This window comes from Pygocentrus nattereri, chromosome 23, assembly GCF_015220715.1.
Source record: "Pygocentrus nattereri isolate fPygNat1 chromosome 23, fPygNat1.pri, whole genome shotgun sequence".
Classification (NCBI taxonomy): domain Eukaryota; kingdom Metazoa; phylum Chordata; class Actinopteri; order Characiformes; family Serrasalmidae; genus Pygocentrus; species Pygocentrus nattereri.
This window is the reverse complement of record NC_051233.1, coordinates 8,755,794-8,778,488: the sequence shown is the minus strand read 5'-3', so window position 1 is coordinate 8,778,488 and position 22,695 is coordinate 8,755,794. Positions and strand designations below refer to the sequence as shown.

The window sequence follows — 22,695 nt, the reverse complement described above, 5'->3', positions numbered from 1 at the left end:
GCAGTGAGCACACTTGCCCGGAGCGGTGGGCAGCCCAATCCGCAGCGCCCGGGGAGCAGTTGGGGGTTAGGTGTCTTGCTCAAGGACACCTCAGTCATGGACTGTCAGCACTGGGGATCGAACCGCCAACCTTCCAGTCACAGGGCCAGTTCCCTAACCTCCAGCCCACGACTGCCCCAAAAAAAGCATTAATAAAATGCTTCTGGGAAATTTGGCCCAGATTGTGCAGGTTTGTCAGAGGTACTTAAAAATGACTGTAACAGAAGCTTCACTGGGAAATGAGACCATTTTCAGTTTTATTAACATGTTTGTTTTTCCGCATCTACAGCTTAAATGATGTAAAGGTATTTGGTTTATGTATGATCAGCTTTTGTCCAGAGCAGAAATGCCTCCCCTCTTCCATCTTCCACATGGAAAAATCATCTGGACTGCTAAGGAGTACAGATGTCCACTCATTCTCAGAAATTAATCATCAATTCATGGACTTCAAGCTAATTTTCATTACATTCTGTTGGTTTTGTGTCTTGGCAATTTCTTGTTACAATGAATACATCCTGAGAAATGACATCTTAAAGGAATAGGTCAGCAATATATCAGTTGCTCACAATTTTCCACTTATCACAAATGCAGTCGCACAGCCAAGATGCATTTGCTGTCTGAAGTTTGCTCCTTTAGTTGTGTACAATGTACAGGCAAAATTAAAACATTTCCTTTTTTTATTGAGGTGCCATTATATGTGCGGGGGTTTTATGTTCTAAAAACAGTCATGATTTACTTTTACATGACCTTTTCCCAACCTTTCTGTATGCTTTAGCCTGGCCTAACATGCAAAAACTTTCATGCAACTTTGGTTGCTTCAAACGTACATGAAACTAAATTGCACTTGCGTTGCATAATGTAAAGCAGCCTGCAACTCACCTGAAACTCAGCTGCAACAGTTGCAAACGTCTTAACAAAACAAGTTTCATGAAACAGCACAAAACACTACGTATCACATGATCACATCAAACACCTGTTTTAACCGCATTAACGCATAGAAGACGGTTTATTGGGCTGTTGAAAAGAAGACTCAGTTTTGTCAGTTTTGAGCAATGACAACAAACAAGGTTCTATACAGCTGGAAAAATATGCAAATATGTAAATTATATCCTGCAAATGACTTTACAGCGAGGTCGCTATGGTGTATCAAAATGAGCTGATCTGTCCAACTAGTGAAGTTGTCAAATGCGTTGGATGTAACGTTGTTTTAAATTGTTTTTTATATCTGTTAAGTTGCGTGGAAGTTATGCTGCGTACAACTTACCACATGAAAGTTTCAATGCATAAAGCTTTTGTTACTGTGCTTGTAAAGCTGATATATGTAAATGTTGTTCTGTATTGTTCTTTTTCGGTGTTGAGCGTTATTCAAAAAGCAATCCAGGCTGAAACACTGCTTATAACTTCAGCATAAATGGGCAGAGCTAAGATGCTGTAAGATGAATGAAAGCAAAAGAACTGCAGCTTATTTTCCGTATATCGACTATATGGACTGAAGAATGAACAGTACATTTTGAAACTTACTATTTAATTTCAGAAAAAATGATGATGATGGCTGCTGCTACTGTTTTCAGCAATATGTGGTCCATTTTAAAAGATAACAGTGTGGTTAGAGATTACTCGTTAGCCTCACAGCTCCAGTGCAAAACTAAAGAAGCAATCGTTTGACCCAAAACATGTCGTGGCTGATCAACTACCTTTATTACTGTTTTGGTTTTTGGCCACAGTTTTCCTTCAGCAGTGTCCACAGAAAAAAATATATTAAGACCAGAATCATGACAAACCCTGAATCACCGGACATGAGCACAAGATAGAGTCAGATTTCCACATGTTTCTCGAAAATCACATAAAATCACACAAACATAGTAAAACCGGTTGAAGCGTATTCCTCAAAGTGAGTTGGGAACTTATCAATAAATAGAAAGTTGTGATAAAAAAGGAAAAGCTCAAACTCCATGTTTGTATAATGGTAAAGGTCCAGAAGTCCATCACCTCGATTCCTGCAATAAAAAGAAAGGCGGACGTCAGTTTTTCCATTTGTTTCAGTTGTATTTTGAGCATTCAGGCTCTGCAGTTTCCAAACCAGAGGACTGGGAAAAGCAAAAATGTTACTACAGCTCTGCTGCAAACCTAAATATAACTCGAAAACCACAGTCTTCAACTTCGCCAAGAAAAAATGCAACCTTGCAGTCCCCTGGTCAAGAGCAGAAGTTCTACACGGCTTCCTGAAAATGTCTGAAAACAAGCGTCAGCCTTAATCACTCATACAGCTTCATGCCATTCTGTAAACTCACTGCAAAGAACAGCACTGGCTTTAGTTCAGCGTCGGTGAAATATCCAAAATATAACACCACAAGACTTCATGACATTTTCGCGATAAACAAGATGTATCAACTTATTCGGTTTTATAATGTTTGTGACGTTGGAGCGAACAAAATGCACAAGCAAAATATGACAAAATGCTATGAAAACTAAAATAAGCATTTGGCCTCATAATTTATATTAAGAAAAACAAAATAAACAATGAATAAGATAATGTCATAATGTCATGATATCCATTCAACTACTAGTTACCTTGCAGTCTATGCAGCTCCTACACTGGCTGTTGATGTTTACAGGCTCTATAAATGGTGTACATGTGACCTTTTATTATATATGCAGTTTTACAGTGTTCTACAGCCACCCCTGGACTTTCCTTGGCCCACTACACCCCTCCCCCCAACTCTCTCCTTCTGTCTCCAACTTCCTGTTGATGCAGCGAGTCTGCCCAGCTCACGGAAACCTCCTGGCGCTCTGGCCACACTCAGCAAAGAGCAGACCGGATACATGTCCAACTCTCTTGGATAAAAATACCCTGTGCACACAGCTGTGTGTGGCCTTCGAGAAATTCCAGGCCTGGTAGGCTAACCTAGCAGGACGGACAGTGTACAGGCTTGAAGGAGATGTTTAGATGCTCTTAGATGGAGATCATGTTTTTCTGACATCTCCTTTTAAATATCAGAATCCGTCCAAAGTGAGTCTAAAGTGATGTTTCAGTTAATAATACAGTTTTTCCCCTTAGCTTAAAGGCAGTCATGTTTGGTGTCTCAGACTTGCTTCTTTAGTTTTGCACCTAACAGATTTGCTTATGTAGTTTCTAACGCTGTATAACAGTTTACGACGTACGACTACTTAGTGGGGCGATCGTCTAAGTGTTGGCGATATCATCAGGAAATCAAGTCCAAGAGACCACAACTGACCCTGCTCTCTCTGGCTGGGTAGGTTTGTCCACCCTCTTTCTCAGCTCGATGCTATCCAGCATGGGTGTCTTTTAGCTTTTAACTGAACAGAATTAGCAGTAAGTGTTCTCCTCCAAGCGTGTTGAGCAGTCCACTGATTTTGCATTAGCAGCCATTTGAAAAGATGTGGTGGTGCTTCACATTGCTCAGAGGAAGCATGAGCCAGCCTTTACCATCCTAGCGCTCGTAGCAATATATGATCAGCAGAGCTTTGTTTTACTGAAAAGAAGGATTATTTTATTTTTACCCCAGAATCTAATTCTGCTGTGGAGCCACAACAGGGCAGTTAAACAGTAGCATGTTGCCAAGCCCTTCTCTTGTCTGTTTAGCTCTGATAGCTTGCCTTTTCCTGAATATAGCTGCCAATTCTTTCCACATTGCACTTACTATGACTGCATCACCATAACTGTTAACAGCAGAAGCCACAAACAGCTGCCAGTAACGCACTATAAACTTTTATCTCCAATTCAAAGCTACAGTATAGTCTGATTTAATGGAATTGTCTTGTGAGAAGTAGGTTTAGAGTTTTCTGGAGGACTTTTACGTAATTCCAGGGGGTAACAATAGGGTTGCTGGCCGTCGGACAATTTTGACGAGTGCAACATCGCCCCCTATTTTGAACTTTCTTTATGAAGCATTGCATTAATTTAGAAATTTCACTCTCACCCTAAAAAATCTACATTTAGCCCAAAATGTCACACGGTTGTCCCCAGACGTCTTGGTAAGAGACTAAAAACCCATAAGCGAGTCTTTTTGAGAGTCATGTGTTTGAGCATATAGTTTGCATAATGCTAATCGGTGACTATACGATTCTATTACTATAAGACTTGTAGCTCCAGTACACTTTAGACACCAAACATGTCTTGGCTGATCATGTATATTCAGGATAAGAGGAAAAACTGTGAAATTCCAAAAGCTTTATCATTCAAATTTCTGAATGAATAAAGACGAGTTAAGCATTTATTTTGAAGCTGTGCATTGATCTTGGTGTGTTTTTCAGAGAAGCTGGCTACCTTGTGTTTAGAAGATGGAACACGAGCGTGGCTCTCGGAAGGGATTACTGCCCGTTGGCACCCCAACCAGGAGGGCATCTTTGCTGGCATTCTGAAGGCAATACTGCTGGAGCTCAGCTGCAGCCTGAGACACCTACACAAAACACATTCACACACACACACACACACACACACACACACACACACACACACACACACACACACACACACATATATAAAAGACTAATTAATTTAAAAAATTCAAAGATTTATGAAAAGAATCCAATACAGTTTCAAAACAGGTCCAAAGTTGCTGTTAAATTTCATGAGTGAATACATACTTAACACTTCTGTAGGTCCATGTACCAAAAGCAGTCCATTTATGAGAATCATTTTCATAATTAGGATTAAACGGGCTGTTTTTGTAACGCTACCTTTAAAATTGCTATGTACATTGCCTCTGTTTTGATGGGCTGTATTGCCTTGTCTTGTACTGTATCACATTCAGACAGCAGTCCAGACTGAAACACTCCTTATAACTTCAGTGTGTGTGGGCAGGGCTAAACTGCTATAGGCTGAACAGGTGGATATATGCACTGGTTTTGTGACATCACAAGAACAAACAATTCAACATGTGCTGGATTTCAGCCTAATTTCTATATACACTATGGTTTAAAAGTAAAGAGCTGTATTTTTCATATACAATAATAAATGATATGATGCAGATTTAAATCTCAGATGTTTTGACACTGTGAATCACATACTATCTATTTCAAACATTTCTCAAGCTTTCTCCCTTAAGTTTTGATCAACACAACATAAAAATAAGGCATATTGTAAATATTATATTATTGTTATACATCATCGTATCATCACTTCAGTGTTATATAGCTTTGTTAGTCATTTCAGAAGCTCAGTTCATCATTCTGGACACAAGGTTTCTTGATTTCCATCTGACTATTTGAAGGTTGAACATCACTCCAAGCAAATTTTACATATCCATATACACTTATCTGAAACTAAATTAGTTTTATATTTCCCAGAACCAAACTTTTGGACTGTACGGACTGGGGTAATTTTTTTTTTCAAGCGCTACATCAAACCATTTACAAACAACCCCTTTAAAATTTTTGTTCAGTCTACCATTTTGTATGTAATTTGAACTACATTTCAGAACAGGCATATAACCAGACTGTATAAACAGAATATAGACTAGTCCACAGTTTGTTATTGTGTGAAATGGTACAGCGTTGACTTTTTTCATCTCAACCGCTCCGTACAGCTGAGACTACAGGTACAGTCATAGATTCTGTTTATGATGAATCATTTGCTGTATGCAAATACTTACTGTCTGCAGTCTTCCTCCTACATTCAGTTAGTTCGGGGTCAAAACACTAAGATTATAGAGGCAGGTATACATTGGAAAACACCACGCGGACCAGTATATCAGTAACGCATTTCAGAAGAGAAAACAACTCTTATTACATACGTACTAATCCTATATCATTTATCCACCGCTTGTGTGCAAAGGTTTGGCCACCCCTGGTCAAATTACATGCTTTGAAAGGAAGCAAACACATTTCTGCACATTTTAATGCACAGTTACTGTTTATTTGCTGATTTTAACACGCAAAATGCAGCAAAAGCTGTGGCAGATTTTGTTTTCTTTTTTCCAATATGTTCAAATAAATAGAAAGTCACACATACCACACAGAAATATGTCCTATTCCTATTTAGTCTCTGCAGCGAATGTGCTAATTTCACTTTTTTAAAAAAATCAACAAGAAGTTGTTGACTTCTGACCAAGAAGACCAAGGGGGACCAACAGTGTTCAAACTTGTGCATATGAATGTAGCTGTTCAGCACAAAAGAGGCATCTCAATACTGCATCCCATGCAGGAAGACCATCTCTAATAGCAGACTAACACAGCCCAGTCCTTACCTGCTTTAACTAACTGTAAAAGTCACTGTATGAACAACAGCGTTTATGCCATGAACATCTGTTACCTTTCACCTCCCCAACGTTAAACAAATGCAGAGAGGATGCATGCAAATAATACGGCTGTATGGAATGCCGAAAAGAGGGATTCATTTTACTATGACAGACAAATGTATCCTGTATCTCTAACCCAGTCTGAAATGATACATGACATAGGACAGTCATTTTCACACAGGTTATAATTATGTATCCGTAACCCATTACAGTCATCCCACGAACCTCCTTAGTGTTTTTCACGCTTAAATATATTAATGAAACGTTCATTATAAACATGGTGTATGAAAACACAGATGCGATGTTTTCTTTATAATTAGAATACTAGCATTTTTACATGTGTGCATAGACGTTCTATGCCAAACAAAATCTTCACCCCAATGCGCAGATGTACAGGGTGAGTCAAAAGTCATAGGACACTGTTTAATTTAATTTTTTATTTTATTATCGACTTTTATCTCTGGGGTCATCGCAAACAAATTGCGTATGCTGAGAAAATCTGCAACAAACACCACCTTCAGCACCGCACCGTGGAGGCTTGTGACAGCACAAAAAACAAAACAGAATAAAACGGTGTCCTGTGACTTTTGACTCACCCTGTATATCTGTTTCCATATCACATTTCCATGCAAAATTCATTATATAAACATTCATTATTTTTACGCCAAATACAGAAATATGAAAGATTGATCTGTGTTCGTGAGCCTCTGCATTCCACTCCATCACACAACTCAAAGCCATATGCAAAAGTTTGAACAGTGATGGTCAAATTACATGTTTTGTTATTGTTCAGAATGAAAATAATTTTACACCTCCTCTACAGGATAAAACATGAAATATGAAATATAAAATGTGCCATCACTTTTGCACAGGTCACTTTTTTTTTAACTTTACTGCCACTAACACACATTGACTGGCTATTAACATATAACAAATTGACCTTGAGAGTGGGGCTTCACTTAACATACATGTTGCAGGGGCAGTACATGAGCACATATACATATCCACACATTCTATAGCTCCAGACACATATTCACATATACTCAGGGGGAAGGAGGGGGAGGGGGAGGGGTTTAATTGAAAAATAAAATTAAAATATTAAAAATAAAAAAGGGCCCACCCCTAGCTAAGGTAGACAATAACTCAGGTCACCCCCCAGTTCACAAAATACACACACACACACACACACACACACACACACACCCTCCAAGCTGCTTCTCACAATATATACACTGACTAGCCATTTGATCAGCTCCTCTTACTGTATAGCTGCACTTTGTAGTTCTACAGTTACAGACTGTAGTCCATCTGTTTCTCTGATACTTTGTTAGCCCCCTTTCACCCTGTTCTTCAGTGGTCAGGACCCCCATGAACCCTCACAGAGGAGGTACTTTTTGGGTGGTGGATCACTCAGCACTGCAGTAACACTGACGTGCTGGTGACGTGTTAGTGTGTGTTGAGCTGGTGCGAGCGGATCAGACACAGCAGTGCTGCCGGAGTTTTTAAACGCTGTGTCCACTCACTGTCCACTCTATTAGACACTCCTACCTAGTGGTCCACCTTGTAGATGTAAAGTCGGACACAGTAGCTCATCTGCTGCTGCACAGTTTGTGTTGGTCATCCTCTAGTCCTTCATCAGTGGCCGCTGGAGGCTGTTGGCTGGATATTTTCGGTTCTCAGTCCAGCAGTGACACTGACATGTTTAAAAACTCCAGCAGCACTGCTGTCTGATCCACTCAGACCAGCACAACACACATTTATAAGACAATTATCTGTGCATAGATGTTATGAAATACATGAAGTCAAATCACATGGATACGTTTCTACCACTTATCATACGAAAAGTCAGTCTTTTAGTCAAACGAGATTACTGAGGTCTACAGAAGGTTCTCCAAGGGTTCTTTAGGAGAGGCAGTAGTCCTATTTAGAACACTGAGCTCTATACAGAACCATTTCATGCTTAAATGGTTCTTTGTGTGGTTCTTCAGGTTGATGGAAAATGTGTTGTGTGTAACTATATAGCACCAAAAGGGGTTCTAACAATGGCAGAACCCGTTTTTGGTGTGAATATAGAACCATTTTCAAAAAGATTCTACACAGAACCATATACAGCACATTCTTCATCTATCTGAAGAACCATTTCACCATGCAAAGAACCATTTAGGCATGAAATGGTTGTATCCAGAACTCATGGTCCTAAAAAGAACCATTCCATTTACTAAAAAGCAATTAAAGAACCCTAATTTGTAAGTGGAATCAGTTTAGAAGAAACAGAACAGGCTCTGTGTCACTGTTCATCACAGTGGCTGTATCTGTGGGACTGGGCGAGCGGCTCTCCTCAGGTGACCGCTAATGGAGCGGGTTTTGAACACTTACTTTAATCCGCTCCACGCTGGCCTCCAGCTGCAGCTGCTCGACGGTCCTCCGCATGCTCGTCAAGTTGGAGTTAGAAGACATGGTGATTTGGGTCCAGAATGCAGCCTGGCTGCCGAGAAAGAAGTTTAACACGCTTCAAATTCCCACAGAGCTGTCAGAAGCAGCAGCCGGGTGTCGGGTTTTAGCGATGCGCCGCCAGTTTCAGGCTCTTACGGAGGCGTGACTACACCCTGAGAGCGGAGGAGTTCGTCTCCCACCCGTTTTCCGACAAGCCACGCCTTCTGCGCTGGGATTGGCTAAGAGTTCGCTGTAGGGCGTTCTCGAACGCTACAAGCCAATCGGAGCGCGGGAGGAACCAGACGTCCGCCTCTAAGTGCTCCCTTGCAGGATGTTATCGCGTGACATGGTTGTGAATTCACTGCCTGATGCCTGAGAAATTGTCTTATGATAGTTTTGGCCTAAAATGTCTTATTAATCCCTTTATTTTAATCACATAAATGTATAGTGGGGGGTACATTAAGGGTGCTGTGAGACAAAATAGGCCCCAAAGTTTTTTTTTGGTTGTTTGTTTTTTTTTGATTTTCCACTATTTTACAATCATCAACATCACATATAAAACTCAGAAGACACGTGTAGGTTCTCTGGTGGTTTTGGATGGTAAACAAAATGGCTACATTTGTGTTGCAGACATTGCGACCCCTGGTTCCCATCACCGCCACTGTAAAGACGGGTACGTCTCTCTACAACAGACCATTTCATATCAAACCGCTCTGAATGACTTTGTTCACAGGTTAACCATTGAGGCAGGCAGGCAACTTGTAAAATCAGTGAAATATCCCAATAAAAATGTCAAATGCTCTAAAAACAAGGAAGGTGCACTTTGATTTAAACGTTTCTGTGTGACATTAATAACACGATGCATATTACATCCTATTATTACGTACTGTGTATGTTATGATGTACAGTGTTAGTTTAATGTACGTTATATATGTATTTATTTATTATTTTATTATACATTTATTGTTGCTATTCTTTTTCCTCTACTTCTGGGGTTGTTTTATGGAGTCATTTAGTCTATATTTGTCACAGTAATGTTATTTATGTCTCTATTTGTGTTTTTTTTTTTTTTTTTGCATTCAAAATTTTATTAAATCAGAAAAACGCTATCCAGTATGGCAGCGCAGAAGGGGAGGGGCTTTACGGTTCAACAACGGCAGTTTTTGAAGGAACTTCTATCCAATCGCAGCGCAGGAGGGCGTGGTTTTCCGGAATACGGGTGGGAAAAATAGCCTAACACGTTATGGGAGTGTCCCAAACCGCACGTCCTGCTTCTCTCTGCATCTCTCCCATCCGCTCTAAGCCAAGTCGAAGCCACAGAAGTTGAGGGCGGCCTTTCATATAGAATAATTAAAAATACTCACTTTCTGAGCCGATGTAGTTAAAAAGATCCCTCAAATATTAATTTAAACTGTAGAGGCAAGAGCACAGAGTAAGAGTGCGAGACTAGACTTCAAGAAATAAGGCAGCAAGACACAACTTAGTTTTTAATCCTCATTATAGCCGACTATAAGCTCTTTAACAGTATAGCTGTGTGAAATGTCATTATGCTATAAGGTTAGAACTCTAAAACAGACTTTAGTGTGGCTTAATCGCATATCATCATGTATAATCCAGATATTAATTACAAATGTGTTGACACTGTGTGGAAATGATCCATGTAATTATTACATTTTTACACTTATAGTCCATTTGATCAGCTCCACTTACTGTATAGCTGCACTTTGTAGTTCTACAGTTACAGACTGTAGTCCATCTGTTTCTCTGATACTTTGTTAGCCCCCTTTTACCCTGTTCTTTAATGATCAGGACCCCCACAGGCCCGCCACAGATGAAAGACTAGAGGATGACCAACACAAACTGTGCAGCAGCAGATGAGCTGTCATCTCTGACTTTACATCTACAGGTGGACCGACAAGGTAGGACTGGTCTAATAGAGTGGACAGTGAGTGGACACAGTGTTTAAAAACTCATGCAGCACTGCTGTGTCTGATTTAGTCATACCAGCACAACACACACTAACACACCACCACCACGTCAACGTCACTGCAGTGCTGAGAATGATCCACCACCCAAAAAGTACCTGCTCTGTGGTGGTCCTGTGGGGGTCTTAACCACAGAAGAACAGGGTGAAAAGGGACTGACGAAGTATGCAGAGAAACAGATGGACTACAGTCTGTAACTGTAGAACTACAAAGTGCACCTATATAGTAAGAGGAGCTGATAAAGTGGACAGTGAGTGTAGAAACAAGGAGGTGGTGTTAATGTTATGGCTGATCAGTTTCTATTTCACATTTCCACCAGTTGTGCTGCAGTTCTGGGTTCAGGTTTTGCATTTTATGATAAACATGAGTAAATGGACAGAGTAAACTGGACACAGATCAACATGCCTGAGAGATTTGATACACTTGACCTCAGAGGCTTTTATTTACAGAGTGTAGTCGTCTTGCTTCTTTACCAGGTTCTTACAAAGAAAGAATCGTTTGCATTCATTTACATTCACAAGCCAAGGACAATATGGAGCATATGCAAAACAGAAACTGATCCAAAGCTCAAATTTCAGTTCCAAAGAATGTGACTTTAAAGGGTCCATAGCTTGGAAAACCAAATAATCCTCACTTTTCTGAAATAAGAGTCTGATATAATCTGTAAACAATAATAAAAATTTAAAACATATCACTTACTCCTCAGGCCGTACAGTCCATACAGTCCAATAATGGAAATTAAGATGCAATTTCGCTGTTTCTCTGATGTCACAAAACCAAATGCATTTGGCTATTTTTGCCCATCCTGGTTACACCAGGCTCCACCCACTCATACTGAAGTTATAAGGAGTGTTTAAGCCTTGACTGCTTTTTTGGTGGCCAATCAGAACAGAGCTCATGCATATACAGTAGCCTTAAAGGCACAGTATAAAAAACAACATGCAAGGGAAAAGAGAGGTTCAATTAAAACGATCATGTAAAAAATTAATTCTGACCCCACACGAACATTAAAAATGGAAATCAAGGAAAAAATAAACTTAAAGAAAAGATATGAGCACTATAAAAGAGCACTTGCTTAAAGACTGAGAGCCCATTTCCAAAGTTTAGCCAAAATGTGTCCAGTGCTTTTTATTGGACTGAATGAGTGCCTGACTGACCAATACTCAACATTACCTGAAACCAACACTGACCTTTTTTTATCTTATTTGTTTACATTCCTGGTCATACTAAGCAGAGGCACATGTACAGGTGAGCTGGAGTGGGTGTTGGTCCACTCAGAGATGAGTCTTGCCCACCCAGGGGAATCATCAGCCCATCCAATAAAAGCTCTGAAAAACACCAACGCTATAGCTACTTTCTGAGCGTTCACAGTGTTTTTCAAAGTTAATTTTGTCATCGTACTGCTTTTCTACTGGTCATTTTAAAACTGTGAAAAAAACATTTTGTTGTTTGCCACCCTAATAATTCAAATGACCAGCCAAAGATGACATCTTAGGACCACCTCTGATACTAAGCAAGATTCATCAGATCTTACCATTTAAAAGACAAGTTTCAAAAACATGGTCACCCCCAGAACATATAGGCTACTCTATGGAAACTAACGGCAAAACAGTCTGCTTTTAAACATTATTCACTGTTTATATATCCTGTACTGCCTTATGAGTTAGGCAGAATACACAACAGCCAATCAGAACAGAGCTCATTTACATACACCAATCTTAAAGGACGTAGAAACAAAAACAGTCTGTTTAAGAGAGATTTGAAGGAGTGAACTCTCCCACCACCTCCACCTATCACAGAGGGAAAACGCTCAGCTAGCTCAAAGTCCCTCCATGATAATGTTTCACTCGGAAATTCATCAGTGTGGAAGGAAAATGAGTCACGACTTCCCGTTCACATTAACTTTTAGTGATGCACCATTCCGAAACTTTTCTCACTGGCCACTTTTTTGGAAACCTCTACCTTGTGGCTGTACCTTGCTTGTGTACAGTTAGAGACCAAGGCTCTGCATCTGCTGCAGTTTGTTATCTATTGTCTAGCTTAGTTTCTGACCACGGAGCCACTCGTGTCCCAATATTTTTAGGTGGCAATCCACTCTCAACCGAGCAGCAACACTAGCTTGTGTTAAATGCACACCACCACCATTGGCTCATAGCAGCTCCACATAAACCGCTATGTGAGTGTCACTGCTGTGGAGAACGGACCACCACCCACATAATATCTGGACAACAGTGGTCAGAAACTGACCAATGAAGAATGGGATGGAGGCTGGATGATACTGTACAGCACTCGTATAGTGGACCTACTATATAGATTAAGCTCATAAAGTGGCAAGTGGCTCTCTTGACAAAAATGGGCTAAAAAAACCTACAAATCTAACCTTTAATTGAAGTAAATATGGTCTGAGAAAAAAAAATCCTTAGACATTTTTTAGAAAATGAGATTTTACAATTTCTGCCACCTCTAGAATTTTTTATAAACAAAATGTAATTGAGGCATGTTTCCATTTATAGCCCACCTGATTGTTTCCATCACCTCTGGGTGCACTAGGGCATAAATATGAGGTGACACACAGGCCATTTATCCTTCCTCATATGAGCAAATCTTTCTGAAAGGATTTTTCCTATCACCAACATTCTTTAGCATTGGGAAGATCAGAGAGAACACAAATGAAATGAGAGAAAAGTGTGTCGACCTTTCAGCTGATGGCTATTACAAAAATAGCTGCATGCATGGAAATGCCAATATCCACTGTAAGGTGAACAATGAATGAAGTTTAAAATACCCAGAACTGTAGTGAATAAGCGAGGAGGCAAAGTCTTTTGTGGAAGATGGGGGTATTTTGGCATCACCATGCCAGCTCTATGTCAATAAAATCTTTGGAAGTCATATCAGAGGAAGCCTTTTCTTTCATCTAACTCAGCTGAAACAAACATTGGGCATCATTCATCAGCATCATAAGTTGTATCTTAACCTTTGTGTGGTGTTGGGTCAGTGAGACCCATTTTCAGTGTTTACCAAAAAGAAAAAAATATGCAATTTATTATTATCTCAAGCTCGGACTCCTTGGCCTTTGCTTATTGTCTGTAAAGAACATATAAAACATTTTCAATGACTTCACACTTAAGCTCCCACACATTTATATTACATGTGGTGTTGGCCTGAACCAGCGGAGAATAGAAGTGTGGAGGTGCTGTGACCCTTCACTCTGTTCTCCTCCTACGTGATCTGCGTGTGAGGGTGGACAACATCGACGGGCTGCTGACTGGCTACAGCTGCTAAAGGAGAACCCTACGCTGGACACGTGACATTTTAAACATCTGGCATTTTTACATAAATTGTACTGGCTGTATTGATTTAAAAACAACGCGGTGGGTCCACCAGACCACTGACAGCATCAACACCACACAAGGGTTAAATCTGTCTACATTCATAGATTCATGACGTTGCTGAACAGCAGAACTGTTCTCACCTTTGACCTCTTGAGTGTGTGTACATTCTGTTCTTACCCAAGAATAAATCCCATATAAGAAAACAGTGGCTAATGTCAGAATCTTTGTGAAAAACTGCATAAGTGGGTTTTCAGAAGAAATGTATTCTTCAGAATGGTTGGTGCATGAGGTCCATTGAGCTTTTTGGCAACAGATACTCAAAGTGGGTTTGGTGGACAAAGAAGAATGATTACACAGAAACGGTTATATATTGTTGGCAAAGGTCGAGGATATGTGGTGTTTTAGGGCTGGTTTTCCTCCAAAGGTTCTGAGAAACTTGTTAGGGCACATGACATAATGGAAGTACCAGATGTGAAATGAAAATTTGGCTGCCTCTGGCAAAAAGCTAAAACTGGATCATGGTTGGATCTCTCAGCAGGACGATGATCTAAACCATATGTCCAAACCCACACAAAAATGGTTCAACGACCATGGACTTAAGCTCTTGATATTGCCATCCCAGTGCATGGACCTAAACCCCTGACCTACAAATTTGACCTCTTTAAAAGCGGCCTTGTGTTTTAGATTATATTTGTCTCAAATGTTGGATTACTTTGGATTACTTATTTAACCAAGGCAATCTTTTTTAACCCCTCTTTACTAAGGGTGCCAATAATGGACTTGGCTAAATATAGTGGACCTAATAAGGTAGATGGACGTCAAAGTATTCAGTGAGTAGAAGTCCAAGGTAAGAGGACACGTAAGGTACTGCTTAAGATTCACTCAGGCCACAGATCATGTTTAACAGTCACTTTAATATTCTTTTAAAAATATAATATTCTATTGGTGGGATGCATAAAGAGGCAAAACAGGTGGGACAGACAGACAGATCGACAGCCTTGCCGTACGACCAAAAGGCAAAGCTGACAGCAGCGAGTGGATGAGCTCACTGCTCTGATTGCTAATCAAAACCTGGAGCTGCCAAGAACTCCAAAACTCCTAGATCTTCTCCAGAGAGCTCCTCTCAGACAGCTCAGTTACAGCTCAGTTACAGCAGCCTCTGTACACATGTAGAATAGCCCTCACCTTACAGTCTCATTATTATCTATGAAAAATCAGTCAAAGGTCTTGATATAAACGCACATAAAAGTCCTTTGTAAACATGAGCGTATGCACTCTAACACGCACGCACAGGCAGGCTGGTTGTTGTAGAGAGACCAGTATGTGCGTGACATGTGCGGTCAATCATCGATGAAAGTAATGCGGCCAGGCCCTTCGCTCTTCATCCATCGCCTGTAGCGCTTCCACCGCGGGTCCATGGCCATCTTCATCTTCATCTCTTCCTCCTGCTCATCTCTATAAACCTGCAACAGCATCAACATCAAGCAAACTTCGATCAGTACCAGAAACTGCAGGAAAAGGATTCTTTTTCAATAAAATAAGACAAAACAATTGTTAAATCAACACAGCTGTCCCCTTAACCCAAACACAGGCTATCAGCCAAAGTATGTTTGGAGCTGAAATTTTGTTTCTTATGCACTACAGCTACAAGTCCAATGTAAGTTAAAGAGTAATACAAGCTTAGACCAAATCAGAATGTTTGTAAACATAAATAACGGCTATACTTCTGGGGGCGATAAGACATTTTCACTTATTTTAAAGAAAATAATTAGAATTTAAAAGACACCTTGGACCAGAACAGCTTTTGTAGCATACAGGTTTGCTAATACCATCAGCAATGACATTAGGAGCAACATAGCTATGTTTGCAGCTCCAGTGCAACAAGTTAGAGATTAACAAAGTAAACATTGAGCACAACTAAAGTTAACGAGCAAGCATAAACTTAACGAGTGCGTTACTGAAGTTAACAAGCAAGCACTAAAGCTAAGAGCAAGCATTACTAAATTTAATGAGCAAGCATATGGAGCCAGTATTATTAAATTTAACATTAACAATCTTAACAAGTGAGCATTACCAAAGTTAATAAGTGTTACCAAAGTTAACGAGCGAGCATTACTAAAGTTAACGAGCGAGAATTACAAAAGTTAATAAGCTAACAAACTTATCAAGCGTGCATTACCAAAATTAATAATTAGCAAAAGTTCATGAGAGCCCTACTAAAGTGTTACTACAGTTAACAAATGAGCATAAACAAGGTTAACGAGTGAGCATAAACAAGGTTAACGAGTGAGCAGAAACAAGGTTAACGAGTGAGGACTATTAGAGTCAGCACTACTAAATTTAATGAGAACATTAACAAAGTGAGTTAGCATCAAAAAAGTTAACTTTTCAATATGCTATCATTAATAAAACAAATAAATTAGCATTGATAAAGCTATTTTGCATCAATAAAGTTAATAAGTCAGCATCAATAAAAGTTAGCCTTAAACAGTTAAACAGCATTAAAAACAACTGGAATTGAACATCGCGGGAACACTGCTACTGAAACAACACAACGCTAAAATATTGTATATATTATATAAGTATATAAGTAAGTATGTTACAATCCATAAAAAAAATAATAAAATATTAATGATAACATTCCAAAACGGATGCAGCGGAAAGATCGCCTTCAGCTTCAACTCGGACTCTTACAAACCCACCTCATAGTTTTCCTTTACCCACAGCTGGCGCTCCAGGAAGGTCTGTTTGAGGTGATCGTCCAGGCTGTCGAACTGAGCCTGCGACATCTTCATGTTTTTGCGGATGATGTAAAGCTTCTCCTCTTCTCCGTATTCCTCGCCGCGAATGCTGAAGCGATAGACCCACGAGCAGTACCATGCCACATAGGCGCACAGGTAGTACGGGAACAGAATGATCTTACAGAGGAGAATGTCGGAGATGTTGGGCTTCTGGTAGCCCCCTTTGATGTCTATCTTGTTCTTGATGATGTCTCGTATGATCTCCTCCTCTTCCTCACGGATCTCCTCTTTGGAGCGCCGGTTCTTGCCCTTCTCTTTGGTGCGGTTTAACAGGCCTTGCTGCTTGGCCAGCTCCGTCGCCTGGATGCGGTACTTTGGGACAGTGGTGAGATAGTTGATGGCTTCAGTGTAGCTGCTCCACCAGCTGTAATACTGGAGAAAATAAGACATAAAAAGTTCATAAAGAGTACTGTGGCAGCCAGAAACATACTCTCAAACAATTTGTAGCAGTAAGCATGGTTTTGCCAGTACAAACAACATAAGAAACTGTACTCACATGAGGTCCAGATAAAAACCTACCTGAAAAACTGAGATTGCGCACACAGTTACGAGAATAACTATCCTAACGTCCACTTTGGGTGCCAGCCTTCTCCTGTAGTAGGTGTAGTAGTGGCTGTAATATTCCTCTGGATGATCCAGCATGTAGTCATAGTCCTTGCGTGATTCTTCATCCTGTAAATGACAATATCAATGTTACATTAACTTCATATACTAGTCAAAATAAACATGCTAAATGTAAGTCCTCTTATCCGGGTATCTGTGTGATAGTAACCGCGGTAAACCGTTTAACTGGGCACTTTTTACTTCTGTTATCACCTCATCTGGTAATTTTGTGACAGTCCCTTATACCAAAGTGGACGGGACACCAACCACTTCATCAGTTTAGCTTTTGGTAGTTAATTGTTCCCCCTTAGATACAGGCAGCAGATCCAGGGGTCCATGACACATGGAATTATAGTAAACTGAGACGCTGGTGCTGTCGTCCCGCTGCTCGCACGCGGTCACTCAGGTTTGTGGACGGTGGAGCGGAGGGATGCCAAACTGTTTCAGAGTGCTGCCGTGTCTGTGTGTCCTTCTGGTTCTCTCCTTTTAGTTAAGCTGTCAAAGTCAGATCTGCCAGAGTCGTTAGCCACACTCTGGAAATGTTCACATTCCCTGTTTTACGTACAAACAAGCAGAATAAAACTAATTCCCTCTCCCTGCCTTTTTCCAAGTAAACGACCGCCAACATGTCCGGCCGGACACTGACGGGCAACTGACTGTCAAGCTCTCCTGCTACCCGCTTCAGACCAGCTGCCCACGCCCCGGCTACCACCACCTACCTTGGACGAGCTGCCCACCCTACACTGAAGTTTTCATAGACTCCTAGCTATTAACACTACTACTATCAATATTAGTAGTATAATCATTTGTAGGTAGTTTGACCAGAGGAGGATGGGCAAAAGTTGGGAGGAAAGCAAAAAGTTTGGCGCTACAATCTCAAAGCTAACTTCCAGTCAGAACAGAGAACTGCACAGGCCCAGACTGTACATAAGGCTAGTGCTCATTTTAGAATAGCTCCAAAAAGTAATATATTCTCTCAGAATGTAATGGGACTACATTCATTGCTACTTTCCCAAAAGTCATTTTACTACCCCCTACTTTACTTCTTTGTTCTATGATATTTTGGCTTCTGTCAAGCAATATTTCTCAAAGCGAACAAAACATTGTGCCAATATAGTGAGAGAATTTCATAGAATAAAGGGAAAATATCTAGAAATAGACTGAATAATCTTAATGTTTTTACAGCCGTCTCAAAATGAGAAATTGTACATTACTGAATAAATTTAAGATGATCTCACTTGTCAACACCCTAAAAAGTTGTGGGTTAAATACCAACACACTTACTTGTGTTACCCATTTTAACAGTCATACTGTTTTCTGATTAAAAGTAGCACGAAATGTGTTTCCTCCAAATGAACGCCCTGATGCGTCTAGTTAGAGACAGACTGTGCTGTTTTTTCAACACGTCTGTTTTTAGAGCGAAGGCATCGCTTTCTGCAGTGTAGACAGCTGAGTCACTCATTTCAAAATGTACTTCGGGGGTCCCCATTCCCATCTTCTGACTACACTCTTAAAAAAAAAAAGGTTCTTCAAGGGTTCTTTAGGAAAAACGAAGGTTCTATTGAGAACTACGACTTCGTCATAGACCCATGTCATGTTTAGAAGCCTCTCTGCATGGTGAAATGGTTCTTCAGGTAGATGGAGAATGTGTTGTATATGGTTCTAAATAGAACTGTTTAGAAAATGGTTCTATATAGCACCAAACAAGGGTTCTTTTATTGTTACATGCATGACATTGTCATGATAGAAGAATCCTTTTTGGTGCTACGTAACACAGAAAAAAGAATAGGGCTACATTTGAAAAAGTACTAAAGACTAACTTTTATTCAGTGTTTTGCACATTGTTCACTAACTCCAGTCAGACAGCACTCATTTTGCTCTCTTTATAGGGAAACACGAGGTTGGTCAGTGCTCTGCTACTGTAATGTCACTCTCACGGCCCACTTTAGGCTGTAAATACTGCAGATATTCCTATTTTATTATACTCATAGTGTGTTGTAAACTACCTCATACCACCAAATACAATACAAATATGTCTTACATGCTAGTAAATATGCAAACAGGTAAACGTCAATTTCTACTTACATACTTTAACTTATGTCTATTTTTATTTCTGCCTTATATATGCAAGTGTGGTTTCCTCCCACAGTCCAAAGACATGCAGTCAGGCCAATTGGACATGCTAAAAATTACCCCTAGGTGTGAGTGTGTGAGTGACTGTCTGTGTCTGTCTGTCTGCCCTGCGATGGACTGGCGACCTGTCCAGGGTGTATCCTGCCTTCCGCCCGAAGACTGCTGGGATAGGCTCCAGCATCCCCCCGCGACCCTGACGGAGAAGCGGCTTAGAAAATGGATGGATGGATATGCAAGTGTACGTGCAATTCTATGTCTTGCTACTGCAACACTGCATTTTCCCTTCAGTATCAATAACGTTCCATCTATCCATCCACCCATCTATATGAACTGACTGTATCTAAGATATGTTCAGAAAAGTGTATTGTACTGTATTGTCGTACTGCCCAGCCCGAACCCAGGGAAACAGTTAAAGCCACGTTCACAAGCCTCGTTGTTCAGATCCCACTCGTTTAGATAAGTGGTTCTAATCTGTCATGAATGTGATCATTAAGGTGTCCTGAAATAACCACGTGCGCACAACCTACTAAGTAACGTCACATGAATGAATCACGTGTGTCAACTTGTGTCATCAGCAAACAGACTAACGAGCAGAACGAGCTTGCTGTGAAGACTCTGATCAGCTCTCAGCTTCATTATTAGAGCGAGATGAAGGCAGAAAATGTTAGATGTGTTGCTTTTCCACCGTTTACAGGCTTTAACTTCTACTCAGCGCTGCTGCCATGGTAACGCTGAATGATGGCGCACACTCAGTGGGGGGGGGGGAATGCAAGAATTCGGATCCGAGTGTTCACATTAAGGTCACGTGGCCACAAATCGGATACGTGCCTAATCTAGGACCACATATGAAAGTGGCTCAGGTCGGATTTGAAAAGATCAGATTTGTGTCCACACAGCTCTGAAAACATCAGATCTGAGCCATGTCAGGGCAAGAAAATCGGATTTGCGCCTCTTCCAAGCTGGTAATGTGAACGTAGCCGCAGTTTCTGCTGTTTGCTGATGTTTTTGGCTTTTTAAACGCGCTGATATCACAGTCTAAACGATGCTAATGGTTTAACAGATGACCACTGGTTGATTCTGAATGCATTAGATGCTTTCCTAATGGGATTCTACAGGAAACTGTCGGTCACTATGGAAAACCATTAAACCAAGTCCTGTTAGAAAGCCAAACCTTTAGGTTTTAATACTGATAGCTCCTAACGGTCCTTTGTCAGCAGGGCTAATACCACAGGCGCGGCCCCACAGAAGAGTTTAAACGGAGTCTGCGCTCACTTTCAGGGTCTCGTAGGCCGTGGCGATGAGCAGGAACCTCTGCTGGCCCTCCTCGCCCTCCTCGCCCTGGTAGCGGTCGGGGTGATACTTTCTGGCCAGTTGCCGATAAGCGCGCCCGATCTCCGCCTTGCTAGCCTCTCTGCTCACTCCCAGCACGTCGTAGCAGATCTGGGTCCCGCAGTAAAGCCCTTCGATCAGAGCGGAGGCGGAGGGGATCCACACGGCCGCAGCGAGGAGCGCAGCCCCGAGTAAACCCACCCGCACCGAGCCCGCTGTGGAAGCAGCCATGTCAGCATAGCGAGCTCTGTCGCGCCTTGAGTGACGTAGGGACGCGCTCGTAAGGTCGCTGCTGGGAGTTGTAGTCCTGGAACGTCTCGCTGTAGAACTACAGTGACGGCAGGTTCAGCTCTGTTTATCGGATCCTTTCAAATGAATCGAACGACAGATTGAACATCAACTGATTCTGTTTTATTTGATTCGTTTTATTTGATTCATTTCTTATTTTGTATTAAAATAGAATCAGTTTTTTTTTCCTGACGGAATACATGAAAGAGAACATATAACATTGACCAGGGGAAAATATAAATATAACACAATAAAATTATATATATATATATATATATATATATATATATATATATATTTTTTTTTTTAAAGGTGTAGCTTAAATGAATAATGAATATATTGAGGCCATCAATTACTATATTGAGGCCACAAATTAGTTTATAGAATCACAAATAATTTTTTTCATAACTTGTGGCCTCAATACCCTGCTGTAAAAACCAATAGAAGTGTTGATTCCTGATGGTTTTGTAATGTGGCTTGGCTTTTTTAAAAGGTTGATATCACAGTGTAAAAGATCCTAATGGTTTCACAGGTGACCAATGGCTGATTTTAAATGCATTTGATAGATTCCTAATGGGATCTAAAGGTGTTCTACAGGAAACTAGTGGTCTCTATTGGAAACCATTAAGCCAATTGCCATTAGAAAACAAAATGATTCGGTTTTAAATAGGTTTTAATGATAATGTTCCCTTTTTCAGGACTTAATTTGTGGCCCTATATAATCACCGCCATAGGGTGTTATTATTAACTCCCATCAAAACAGGATTTCTCAGTAAACTACAAAACTTTAGCCAAAAGTTGAGGATTGTCCTGAGCAATGTTTCTGAGATGGCTTAAGTTATTGGGCTAGCCAAGAAATCCTGCTTTGTGAAAAATGCCCTGGTAACATGGACAGTGTTTCTCTACCATGTCCTGACCTTTGTTTGGGCCCTTAATCCAGTGTTGTGTACAATATATTAGAGTGATATGAACAATGCTGCTCTCACTCACCATTGTAAGTCACTCTGGCTAAAAATGACTGCTAAATACTGCCAACATATTTGGCACATCAAATAATAATAATAATAGCAATGTTTATTATTGTTTCTTATTATTGGTACATCCCTGTGGGTATACATTTTAATAAATCTTGTATTCTGGTGATACGCTGCCAGTTTGCCTGACACTTTTTCTGCAAATTGTCCATAAATACAACTAGGTAATGGGGTGAATTCAATAGCCTCAGGAGGGGAAACTGGACTGTTCAGATTGCAGTACTCCAATCAGACTATAGGTTTCAATTTGCCCAATGTTTGCCCTCTAGTGTCAACTCCGAATAGACCAATCTCAGAAGAGAAAAAGCTAATTTGGTCTAAACCTTAATATTCTTATTTATAAAATTTAATATTTCCCTACTTGTTCTATGTGTGATTCCCTTCGTCCTAATCTAATTATACCGTGTAAATACTCATCAGATTTATAATTATATTGCTAGCAATAATATAACACCACA

The 22,695-nt window shown here is 40.4% G+C and overlaps 2 protein-coding genes across 2 annotated transcripts; both read right to left on the bottom strand.

Moving 5' to 3' along the window:
• Positions 1-272: 272 nt before the first annotated feature.
• gng10 (guanine nucleotide binding protein (G protein), gamma 10) lies at positions 273-8,915 on the bottom strand. Its single transcript, XM_017702942.2, has 3 exons — positions 8,676-8,915; positions 4,328-4,460; positions 273-2,036 (listed from the first exon to the last, which is right to left on the bottom strand). Exons 1-2 carry the CDS (start codon positions 8,754-8,756, stop codon positions 4,335-4,337), a joined length of 207 nt encoding a protein of 68 aa, XP_017558431.1. The 5' UTR covers positions 8,757-8,915; the 3' UTR covers positions 273-2,036; positions 4,328-4,334.
• Positions 8,916-14,943: 6,028 nt separating this feature from the next.
• Positions 14,944-21,218, bottom strand: dnajc25 (DnaJ (Hsp40) homolog, subfamily C, member 25). The gene is made up of 4 exons (XM_017702881.2): positions 20,859-21,218; positions 17,370-17,522; positions 16,752-17,222; positions 14,944-15,512 (listed from the first exon to the last, which is right to left on the bottom strand). The coding sequence occupies exons 1-4, from the start codon at positions 21,144-21,146 to the stop codon at positions 15,390-15,392; spliced, it is 1,035 nt and encodes a 344-aa protein (XP_017558370.1). The 5' UTR covers positions 21,147-21,218; the 3' UTR covers positions 14,944-15,389.
• Between the last annotated feature and the right edge of the window lie 1,477 nt (positions 21,219-22,695).

Excerpts from the sequence above, each read along its gene's own strand:
- gng10 (XM_017702942.2), bottom strand. The coding sequence starts at position 8,756 with ATGTCTTCTAACTCCAACTTGACGAGCATGCGGAGGACCGTCGAGCAG. Across the intron at positions 4,461-8,675 it reads CCAGCGTGGAGCGGATTAAA|GTGTCTCAGGCTGCAGCTGA; the intron begins GTAAGTGTTCAA and ends TGTTTTGTGTAG.
- dnajc25 (XM_017702881.2), bottom strand. The coding sequence starts at position 21,146 with ATGGCTGCTTCCACAGCGGGCTCGGTGCGGGTGGGTTTACTCGGGGCT. Across the intron at positions 17,523-20,858 it reads CGGCCTACGAGACCCTGAAA|GATGAAGAATCACGCAAGGA; the intron begins GTGAGCGCAGAC and ends TGTCATTTACAG. Across the intron at positions 17,223-17,369 it reads GCGCAATCTCAGTTTTTCAG|TATTACAGCTGGTGGAGCAG; the intron begins GTAGGTTTTTAT and ends TATTTTCTCCAG.